The sequence below is a fragment of the Bacillus rossius genome, chromosome 2, assembly GCF_032445375.1.
Source record: "Bacillus rossius redtenbacheri isolate Brsri chromosome 2, Brsri_v3, whole genome shotgun sequence".
In the NCBI taxonomy this organism is placed as follows: domain Eukaryota; kingdom Metazoa; phylum Arthropoda; class Insecta; order Phasmatodea; family Bacillidae; genus Bacillus; species Bacillus rossius.
This window is the reverse complement of record NC_086331.1, coordinates 5,946,973-5,958,549: the sequence shown is the minus strand read 5'-3', so window position 1 is coordinate 5,958,549 and position 11,577 is coordinate 5,946,973. Positions and strand designations below refer to the sequence as shown.

The 11,577-nt window shown below is 31.6% G+C and overlaps 1 protein-coding gene across 3 annotated transcripts; it reads left to right on the top strand.

The window, feature by feature from the left end:
• The first annotated feature begins 1,068 nt into the window (after positions 1–1,068).
• On the top strand, positions 1,069–10,973 carry LOC134529903 (uncharacterized). 3 transcript variants are annotated; one of them, XM_063364462.1, is made up of 5 exons: positions 1,069–2,069; positions 3,435–3,689; positions 7,315–7,445; positions 8,650–8,786; positions 10,231–10,973. In XM_063364462.1, exons 1-5 carry the CDS (start codon positions 2,057–2,059, stop codon positions 10,454–10,456), a joined length of 762 nt encoding a protein of 253 aa, XP_063220532.1. In that variant the 5' UTR covers positions 1,069–2,056; the 3' UTR covers positions 10,457–10,973. The 3 variants fall into 3 exon arrangements, 2 of the variants coding, with proteins under 2 accessions (XP_063220532.1, XP_063220531.1); XM_063364461.1 differs by having other exon boundaries at positions 7,174–7,445; XR_010074737.1 differs by lacking the exon at positions 8,650–8,786.
• Positions 10,974–11,577: the final 604 nt, after the last annotated feature.

Below are 11,577 nucleotides of genomic sequence, written 5' to 3'. Positions count from 1 at the left end.
ATTTATCAACATCACATCAAGTGGAAATTGCGCTGGTAAAAATGGCCGTTTGGAACACAGCATCGGCTTCAAAACAAAAATAAAAAACAACTTCACGTGTGTTCTGAGTCGAGCGTGCACGTACATTGATGAGGAGCCCGAGCGTTATCGCGGGCTAGACGCGGGAAGCCATTTTCACAGACGAGAGAGCCAAACGCCCGATCGTGCATCTTCGGTTTTTTTTTTTTTGTTCAATGTAACTCATGATAACTAATGGACAATTAGGTTAGGTTAGCTATATTATAAATACTTTAAAACATTGTGGATGGTTGGTTATATTAGGTAAGTATAGCTACATTAAAGATACTGTGAAATCATGTAAACGGTTTCCTAGCCCTGGATAGCTACATATTAAAAACTTATTTACTAAGCAACCATAAAATAATTTTACAGTATTTTTAGGTAATGTATAGCTATACTTACCTAATATAACCAACCATCCACAATGTTTTAAAGTATTTATAATGTAGCTAACCTATCCTAATCGACCGCAAAATTTAATGCCACACCGGTTTATATAGTCCATCCACGGTAACCTCCTACTTTTTTAAACGAACCTTTGAAAAAACACACCAGGATGCAGCATGTTTGGTTCGTTTGCAAAAATACTTTCCATCATATGCATATTAAACATGCATTAACACTAAATTACCGTATAATGATGTTAAATAAAATTTTACAAAAAAAGTAACTATCTATGTACAATATTATTAATATTAATGATCTCGCATGTGTGTAAATGAAACAGTGAGAGAAGTGGTGTGTTGGCAATGATTAGAACGAAATAGTTCCATAGCCAAAATATATATTTTTTGACTTTCCGCGTGTATTTAAGAATTTGTTTGGGTATTTGTTAAGTTTGAACATTTTTTTAAATCTCTGGTGAAATAAAAACGTTATGTTAACGGTAAAAAAATATTACGTGCCGAAACCGTGGTCGCGCATTAATAATGTTAATAGTCACTTGTTTGTTTTCTCTTTCAGCCGTTTGTCTGCAGTCTGCACTCTTTACGGCATATTGCAGTGTGTTTTAATATATTACTGACCGTGAAATAACGTACAGTTTGTGTTTCAGGATTTTGTGTTAATATTGTGTATTTTAACTTTGTTATATTATTTATTATCTACTATTGTAATGATGGAATTTGTTATCGTTTTGATATTTTGTGTGGTTCTTGTGATTGCTGTAATGGTAATTGGTTCCGGGATGGGGAAAGCTACTTCTTCGCAGCGTCAGATGGACATCATTAACGTCGCTCAGAACTTATATGTTTTAATTAGGAAAGGCGACTTGAAGAAATGTGACGTTACGCAGACGACCGCGTTTCTTCTCAACATCGCAAAGTCAACTGTTCTCAAGTAAGTAGGCTTTTTTCGTTTTCATGCACGTAAAAAAATATCGACTGTGTCCTAAGTATTGTCGGCCTGTGTTTTAACTCACGAGGTTTTTTGTGTTTTATTTCCAATTTATATTTTTTGGTGTGAGACAACACCGCCATGTGGCGTCTCTGTTGAAAAGTTAACCTAAAATCATATTAGGCCTACTCAGGTCCTAACAATAACAATATAGGCACTTTCAAGTATTTTTATGGGTGTGATACACGTTTGTTTATAACGATGTTTATAAACTTTATGATAGGTTTAACTATAACATAAGGGAGTGATTTTATAATTTGCATTTAATTAGTTTTTCATCTGTTTGGGAGATCACAAAATAAATAAAAAAACACTTCATTAATTTCGTGGACAAAGTCTGTCATGTTTCCATTTAGTGACCACAAAGCAAATATTTGTGACAAAATGCCATATTTGGAACACTGCCTAACTGCGTATTGTGAACGGGTCCCCGGAAAAGTGTTATGACAAATGTTTTTTTTTTTTGGTTAGGTACTACAAGAAAGACATTGAAGAAGTTTCAACACCAGGAAAAAAGAGGAAAAAAAGGCCACAGGAAGGAAAGTCACTTGACACAGTCGACGATTTCACAGTAAATGCAATCAGGAATGCAATTTACAGGATGTACGCTGAAGGTAAAAATTTGATACAGAAGAGTAGTTTCAATATCACTGGGGTAGGCCCTACTTAATTGTATTCATTTCATATATCCATATGCAGATTGACCGGTTCAGTTTTTTTCCCGATATCATCTGTCCTTTAAAAATACTTAACATTTTTGGGTGGTTTGTTAGGTTTCTTTATTGATATGGTATTGATATATAAAATATTGTGCAACATATGAAATAGGTACACGTCCTTTTAAGGTTAGGTTAAAGATAGAAAGAAAATTGTTACATTCTAAAACTACAAGTAATGTTTATATCGTTATACACAGTATACATATTAAATAACCTCAACTTTTATGATGTATCAGAAGGTTAAATAATGACTATTTCCAGTATCAATAATATCCAGTTGTGCGCTTTAGCAGTAATTGGTTACAAATTAGTGAGTTGTGGTCTAAGCAAGCATGGTTATTAAAAAAAAATTGGGATACTTAATTGTCTAAATTGTACTGTGTGGCAGGGTCCAGTACAATATATATTCTATTGCAAAATAGTGTCATGCCCCGCCTAACCCTTTAGAAAATATAGGGGTATTGTTATTTTATAAACAATAGGCCTACTTCATTGTAATGAAGTATCATATGAAAACACAACTTAGCCAGACAAACTGTGTGTTAGTGTATGAAGTAACAGAAGGTTATAAAACAGTAAAAGTTTAGTATCGCGTATCCGATTCGATACATTGATCCTGATTGCATGATCCTGCAAATATTGATCCTGTGATTGATGATGCTTGCTTTTCTAATTTATTACGTTTAAAAATCCTGTACAAAACCAAAACTAAAAACCTGTGATGTAGTAATGAGTTATGATTTAAAGTTGAATAATAATGAAAATATATATGTTTTATCAAACTTATGATAATTATTCTTGCTATACCACAATATTTGATTATGTTCAGGATCTTTGATCTGAATAAATGAAAAAAAGCATGCACCACACGATCAATAGGATGTACAGGTTCATGCATAAAGATCTAGGGATCACATGGGATACACGATACAAAACATTTACCTATAACACAGTGTAGAGCTTGTAACTTATTGATTGCTAAATTGAATGCTGAAATACTAATGTTTTACACAACTTCAATACAAACGCGCAATATAATCGTCATATCATTGCAAACAAAAATACTGCAATGTAGAATTCCTCTAAGCAAACTACAAAATTTAAATTAATTTAAAAGTATTTTTGAAATGTAAGTTTATTAAAACTATTTAATAAATGTAAATTGTGCACTTAAATTATCTTCTACGGGGTTGTGGTTTCGCTTAGTTTTGTGTACCTCTGTTATTTCATGTATTGTTAATGTATGCAATAAATTTACAGGTTTGAATGTTACAGTCGACACCATTTTGAAAGAAATCAGGGAAAGACAAATAGATTATTATGGTGGAAGATCAAGTCTTCATAAATTGTTAAAGAAGATGGGATTTTCATGGACAACTGTTGATGGACGAAAAGCTTTGATAGAGAATGAAAACATAGTATTGCAGCGAATAGATTTCTTGAGAAAGTATAAAGAAGAAAAAGAAAGAGGTGCCAATTTCATATTTGTTGATGAAACATGGATTTTCCAGAGAGGTAAGCTGTGAACCATTAAACATGTTGAAATATAACATCAGTAGTAGATTGAGTCAATTAAATATTGTTCCTAATTATATCCAATGTATAAAAAGTAAACACCTTGAGTTAGAACAAAACATAAGTGACCCCAGATGTAATTTGAAACCAAATGGTGTATGTCAAACAAAACAATGCCTTAGAGCAGAGTCCCCAGTAGAAAATAACTCAAAAAATTCAAAACTTACCTCAAACAGTAATTTGTATAATATATTACACGTAAACATCCAGTCAGTAAGAAATAAAACATTGGACTTGGAAACTGTTCTACATACTGACTTAAATCACTACAGTGTAATTTGCCTTACAGAACATTGGTTAAATGATCAAGAGCAGTCATTAAATATTATAGATGGCTACCAAACAGTCTCAATTTTTTGTAGAAAAAATGGCTATGGAGGAAGTTGTATTCTAGTTGATAGTTCAAAAAGCAGTAACTTTCAGGAGTGCACAAACATAAAGAATTTAAGTGTTGAAAATGAAATTGAATGCAGTGCAGTAAAAATAAATACAAATTTATACCATATTACAATTGTATCAATATATAGGCCACCAAATGGTCAAATAAAACTCTTCTTACAGCAGCTCGAACTAATTTTGACATTGACACTTAAAACCTCTAATGACAAAGTTTTGCTGTGTGGGGACTTAAATGTTGACTATTTAACTAACTCTAAAATTAAACATGAGTTCATTGATATGATGGAAACATTTAATATACAAAATTGTATAAATGGCCCAACTAGAATAACAGAAAATACTGTATCACAAATTGACTACATGCTGACAAATCTAGAGATGTATGATGCCAAAAATATAAATCTAGGATTGTCTGATCATATGGCACAAACTATCACATTACATTTTAAAATGGAAATTCGTAAAACAAACATTAGCTATAGACTCTTTAGTGATGAAAATATTTCTCAAATGAACAGTCTCTTATTGAAGGAAAATTGGGAAGATATATATCTCACAAATGACACAAATAAAATATTTAATTCTTTCTTAAACATCTATTGTAGAAACTTTGAAGCAGCTTTCCCTTTGAACCATAAAACACTAAAAAACCCGTATAATTTAAAAAAAGATAAAAATTGGATAACTAAAGGTATTAAAATATCTTCTGCAAAAATTAAAGAACTACACCGAATTTATAAAAAAGGGAACACCACTAAAGATTTTGAAATTTTTTATAAAAATTACAAAATTATATACAAAAAAGTATTGAAACGTGCCAAACAAAACTACAACAATCATAAAATAGAAACTAGTAACAATAAATGTAAAACAATGTGGAAAATTATCGGAAATGCAAATGGGAAAATAATAAAACAACGAACAGACAAAATCTCTTTAAACATAGAAGGAAAAAATGTACATGACTACCAAGCTGCGAATTTCATAAATAATTACTTCATAAACATCTGTAATAATGAGACACCATTAGATACAAAGCTAAATAAAACTTCTACTTTGCAAACGTGCGAACTTCCAAATACCTCCAGTTCACTATTTTTAGCACCGGTTACAAAAATGGAACTCATAAAAGTACTCAAGAGCATAAAAAACAAGCATACACAGGACATATATGGTATATCAAGTTTTATAATGAAAAAATGTTTTGACCCTATAGCACAACATTTTCTTTACTTAATAAATACAGTAATAGCATCTGGAATATTTCCAGACAACATGAAAACAACTAAAGTAATCCCCCTACATAAAAAAGGTGACAAAACAAAAATAGAAAATTATAGGCCAATAAGCATATTACCCTCATTTTCAAAAATAATAGAAAAAATTATTTCAAATAGGATTATACAGTTTTTAAACAAACATAATTTATTATGTGAAGAACAATTTGGATTCCAAAAAAATAAATCCACTACTACAGCGACTTACCACCTTCTTAAACACATCCTAGAGTATCTGGATAAAGGTAGTGAAGTATTTGGCATTTTTTGTGATTTATCAAAAGCATTTGATTCTGTACATCATGGAAATTTAATAAGAAAAATGGAAAATTATGGTATAAGAGGTATTGCCATTAAACTACTCTCATCATACTTAAAAAATCGAAAGCAAAGGGTTCACCTAAAAGAAGATACTATGGAAGTAACATCATATTGGGATACAATTAAAACTGGAGTTCCACAAGGAAGTATACTTGGGCCGCTACTCTTTCTTCTGTACATAAATGACCTTCCTTCTCAAAAAATAAATGGAAAGATGATACTCTTTGCTGATGATACAAATATTGTTTTAACAGCCCCGAATAACACCGAATTAAATGCGTTAGCCGTAAACACTCTAGATAACATGGAATCTTGGTTTAAAGAAAACAGACTAAAACTAAATCTGAATAAAACAAACTTCCTACACTTCAAGAGAAACACAGTGTTCAATCCCACACACACTTCTTACACTTATAACGGTCAACTAATAGAGGAAAAAAATTCAACAAAATTTTTAGGTTTTGAAATAGACACCCACCTAAACTGGCACTCGCATATACACAACACTGTTAAAAGACTAACCCGTGCTTGTTATGGTCTTAGGGTGATTCGAATGTTATTGTCTAAAGACTATGTAAGATCTGCATATTTTGCAAATTTTCATTCCATTATGAGTTACGGCATGGAACTTTGGGGACACACAGCAGAAGGAAACAGAATATTTAAGCTTCAGAAAAAAGCAATTCGACTAATTTCCTTTTCGAAACCATCATCATCCTGTAGACACCTATTTCAAGATCTCAAAATTATACCTTTTTACTGTCAATATTTTATCCAGCTAATGATTTTAATGAAAGATAACATACATCTACACAAAACAAATAGTGACATACACCCGTATCAAACAAGAACTACACTCAACCTCAGAATACCATCTCACTCCACCAGCCAATATGCCAAAAACTGTAATTATGTGGGAATCTGCTTATATAATAGTCTACCTCGGCATGTTAAAAATATTAATAGTAAAAAATTGTTTGCAATAGAGTTAAAAAAAATAGCTGAAAAACAGTTTTTTTATTCTTTCAAAGATGTAGAAGACTTTATAAAAATAAAAAATAATAGCAAAGATTTTATAGGGTAAATTCAATCCCACTTGTAATGTATGTTAACTTATAAGTAAAATGTAATTGTATATTATTATTATTATTATTGTGAAATTGTATATTTTTGTGTTTTTGGTTTTTTGTGAAATTATATATTTTGTGCTTTTGTTTTTTGTGAAATTGTATTTTTTTTTGTGAAACTTTATATGTATATATATATATATTATTTTTTTTTCCTATATGTACTTGACATGTATCATACCCCAGAAATGGGGTCAAAGGATATGAAAATAAATAAATTAATTAATTTATTTATTTATTTGAAAATTTGTTCTGTGGTCCAATACAAAGTATTTCATTTCCATTTCATATATTTTTCAGGAACTGTATCAAAGTCATGGCAGGACAAGAGTCTACAATCTGCGAAGAGACGTACTGTTGGAGATGGTAAAAGGTTTATTGTTGTTAATGCTGGAGGGCGCACTGGCTTTGTGCCAGGAGCAGGATTACTTTTTGTTTCAGGTCAGAAGACTGCAGACTACCATGGCGAGATGAATGGGGAAACTTTCTTGATGTGGTTTGAAGACATGTTGGTGCATCTTGAGGAACCCAGTGTCATCATAATGGACAATGCTTCATATCACAGCACCCAGGTATGTGCAATAGTAAAGCAGTGTCTTTTTATTGCTCAAATTGTAATGTGAAAAATTTACATGTGTTTATTATTGTGTATAAGTACGAATATTCGAGACTAATACATTTTGCCAGCAATAATTGTTATCTTAATAGTATGCCTACACTACATTTTTATAAACTATAATGTTTGAGCTGAAATTGATTACACACACACAGATATATATATATATATATATATATATATATATATATATAATGTAATTGAATTACATCGGAGTGCAAACTAATTTAGTAGAGGGTTTGAAATACCAAATAAATTTTTTTTTATTGCAAATAGCATTTGAAAATGACATAATTACTTGTTTGGTAAAAGGACCCACTTTAAGAATGCTCTGTTGCCCTACTTAATAAATTAAAATAATATTTTCAAAAAAATTTCTAGTCACTAAACTAACATGCTTTGTTAAATTTAGAAATTCATTACGACAATATGCCAAAACACATGTTTGCTTTGCATAAGTACAGTAGAACCCTGTTATAATTTGTTTTTAAGGGGCTACAAGAAAAAAAAACATAAGCAGGAAATTCAATTTAGTACTTTTTAGTGTGGATTTATTGCCAATGGACTCAACAAGCTGCATAAAGATATATTTGATGCTCCAATTTGCTTGTAGCAAGCCAAAAACAATTTTTCTTTAACATCATGGTGCTTCCAGCTTCTATCTGCTTTGTCTTTACTTACACATTGTCTCATTGCTGTAAAATTGTCTCATTTCTGTATAATTGTCATAATTCACGACAGTGTTTACAGTGGAAATGCTTAAGTCCAGTTCTTTTGCCACTTGAACATGTGATTTAAGTGAATACATTTGAAAACACACAGAATGGCTAAAAATTTATGAATTTATTTGTTTTCCAAGGGTGTCAACAGGCAGTTAACTGCTAACATACACATATACATAGACAGTATAGACAAAGGCTTTTAATTTTTTTCGTCTTCTAAAATTTTATGAAGTGAACATTACAAGCACGAAACGCATAATTTGTGAAACATTATATCCAGGAATTAAATACATTGTCCTTATAGGGAAAATATTGGACTTGAAAAATAATACATTATAGGCAGGAAAACTTTATAAGCAGTAAAATTGTAACAGGGTTCTACTGTCATGAATTCTTATCAGCTACTTGAGTATTTAGTTAAATGTTGGCATAACGTAGGTTGAGAAAACACCTACAACGAACTGGACCAAGGATGCACTGATCGCGTGGCTGGAGAAGAATGAGATAAAACATGAAAATAATTTGTTGAAAGTGGAGCTGCTGAGAATAGCTAAACAAAACAAGCCCCGAATACGGTATATTATTTCGTTTTTTTTACAGCATTTCTTTAAAAGTGAGATAGTTACAAAAAATTACGTATACGCCTTGTTCTAACACAGTTTTCAGATATGAGGTAGACGAGTTGGCTCGTAACTATGGCCACGAAATTCTACGACTCCCACCCTATCACTGCCACTATAATGCAATCGAACTAGTTTGGGCTCAATGTAAACACCATTACAATAGTAACGTGGGGCGGGCCAAGAGATTTGACAATGATGCAGTTGCAGCCATCTGGAAAGAGGCTCTTGATGCTTCCACACCAGAGAGGTATTTTCATGTTGCATGACCAATGGGGTATTCCTTTTGAAGTAGAAATTGTTTTATTTTCCTGTAGAACATTCCTCAAGCTTCAGCAAAACCCTTACCATACATTTTTACATAATACGTAAGTATTGTTGCCTAGCAGCCTGGTCCTACCATTCCTTTTGATAACTTTGTGTGCTAGTGTGTGTATAGTGTGATTATCATTTTGTGTATATTCATATACCAGTAATACAGTTTTAAAACAATTGGTAAAAATAAGTGGTTTGAATTTGTGTAGTTGTCGTTTTGAAAATGTGTTGCATGTATGTGTTTGTGTTCGTGTTTGTGTTTGTAATTTTATTCCCATGTGATTCATACATATCTGTGTAGTTTCTAGATCTAACAGTGGTGACTTATTTGCAAGGTTTTTTTTTGTAATTGCAGTCCATTTGCAATTGTTTCATTTCCATAAATAGTTTTGTATTTATTAGTAATTGTGATATTACTTTCTGTTATGCTTAATCTTGTGTCAATGACTTTAAAGTTATGGTGGGTTCAGTGCTGTAGGCAGATTTCAATATTCAGATAAAATTTCAACGTAGAGAATTTTGAATATTTTCATCTAGCGAACTTGAATAGGTATTTACACATGTAGTTCTTGCACATTAGTATTTTCAAAAGTTATGTTATTATAGTGAAATACATATACAGTAAATCATCAAAACTATTCAAAAAATTAAATTTTCGCTATATCTCACTGTTTTTGTCTGGGACAAATTTTAACCAAAAACAAACACAAAACTTATGAAATAAATATTTTATCATATGCATTCTAAGCCTTTATTGATAACATAGAAAATATTTACAGCTTTATTATATCTTGAATAAACAACTATAAATTTTTTTTTCAGATAACATAAAACAAAACATGTTACTTCAAGTATTAAATAATAGCTTTGATAGTTGAGGAAAACACATTAAATGAGTTTTGTTGTGTTTAAAAATAGTTTCTTGTGGAGTGAGTTCAAAATTGTATGTAATAAAGAGCATGCCATGCATTGTTTACTATGCCGTTTTGACAGAAACAAACATATTTTGTTATAGAGTGGTTTTTGCTATAAACAGGTCATTTATCCTATATAGAAGTTTTACTGTATGCATTAATTTTTTTAGATGGGCGAGGTGTGTGGATCACGTGGAGAAGCTAATTCAAGCAGACTGGGAGAGAGAAGTCCACATAGACAGCGGCACCATTCCTCCACTCATCATCCACCTCGGCGAGGATAGTTCAAGTGAAGACAGTGACAGCGAAGAATTTGAGGTTACGACACAGCAAATAGATGGAGACAGTGAAGTACTGGCAGTTCCTCTTGATGATTTACCCGGGTGTTCTTATTGAGGTCTGTATGTAATAAACACCTGGGCAACTGTAAGTATTGGGGTTTGAAACATTTTTTTTCTTTTATGCATTCCCATTAAGTATGTTGATTACTGGAACTTTATGTATTAACTTTATATTACACATATTATGAAATTAATAATAAATTTCATTTCTGGATTCGTATAGGTGTATGTGAAACATTTTATTTTGTTGTGTGTCTTCATTTTTCAGTGAACTTACTTGGAAAACAAAAAGCCAGTCCCCATCCAGGGCCACAAATAAATAATGCATATAAGTGGTATAGAAATTACTGTCAATTCTTTACCACAATTTTACTGTTCATAAAATTATGATTTTGTCTAATAAGTATACTCAGGAAAATGTATATAACCATATTTTTATTTGTGGCCTTAACCGGCAAAATGGTAGGGGTTTATTAAATAAAAGAAAAAAATTCATTTTTAAATGTTTTCATCTGAATTTGTTAATTTTATTAAACCTTCAATCCTTAGTCTTTTCCAGATTGCTTAGATGGACAGCTATATGTATAATTTACAATACTTTTTTTTTCAGATGCAGAAAACTGTGTTGAACTGTACTAAAGGATGATATTTATTGCTTACATAAATGTTGTAAATTTATATGTTCTCCTAAAAATTTACTTTAAATTATATGTTATTTCTTTAGCTAACAAACTTATTTTTTAATATTTTTACCATTGGGTATCATAAATGTTATGAACATATACATGTATACTTAGATCATATTCAAATTACTTATATATATATATATATATATATATATATATATATATATATATACATACATACACACACACACATTGTTTTGACAGCTGGTGATTGTAAACAAACCATTTGACATTTGTCACATGGCAATGTTTTTGTTTACATACGGCGGAAGGATACATAGTGACATTAAAGTAGATCCGGTGAAAAGCAGGGCTTCAGAAAAGTAGGAGGTTACCGTGGATGGACTATACAATCAGATAGAACGGGGGAAAAAGCGAGCATGAACTTCGGGGAACTTCGGGTGTGGCTCTCTCGTCTGTGAAATGAAGGCTTCACCCCCCCCCCCTCTCCCGGGAGCTAGCGCGCCTGGCGGGAGCGGCTGCAAACACG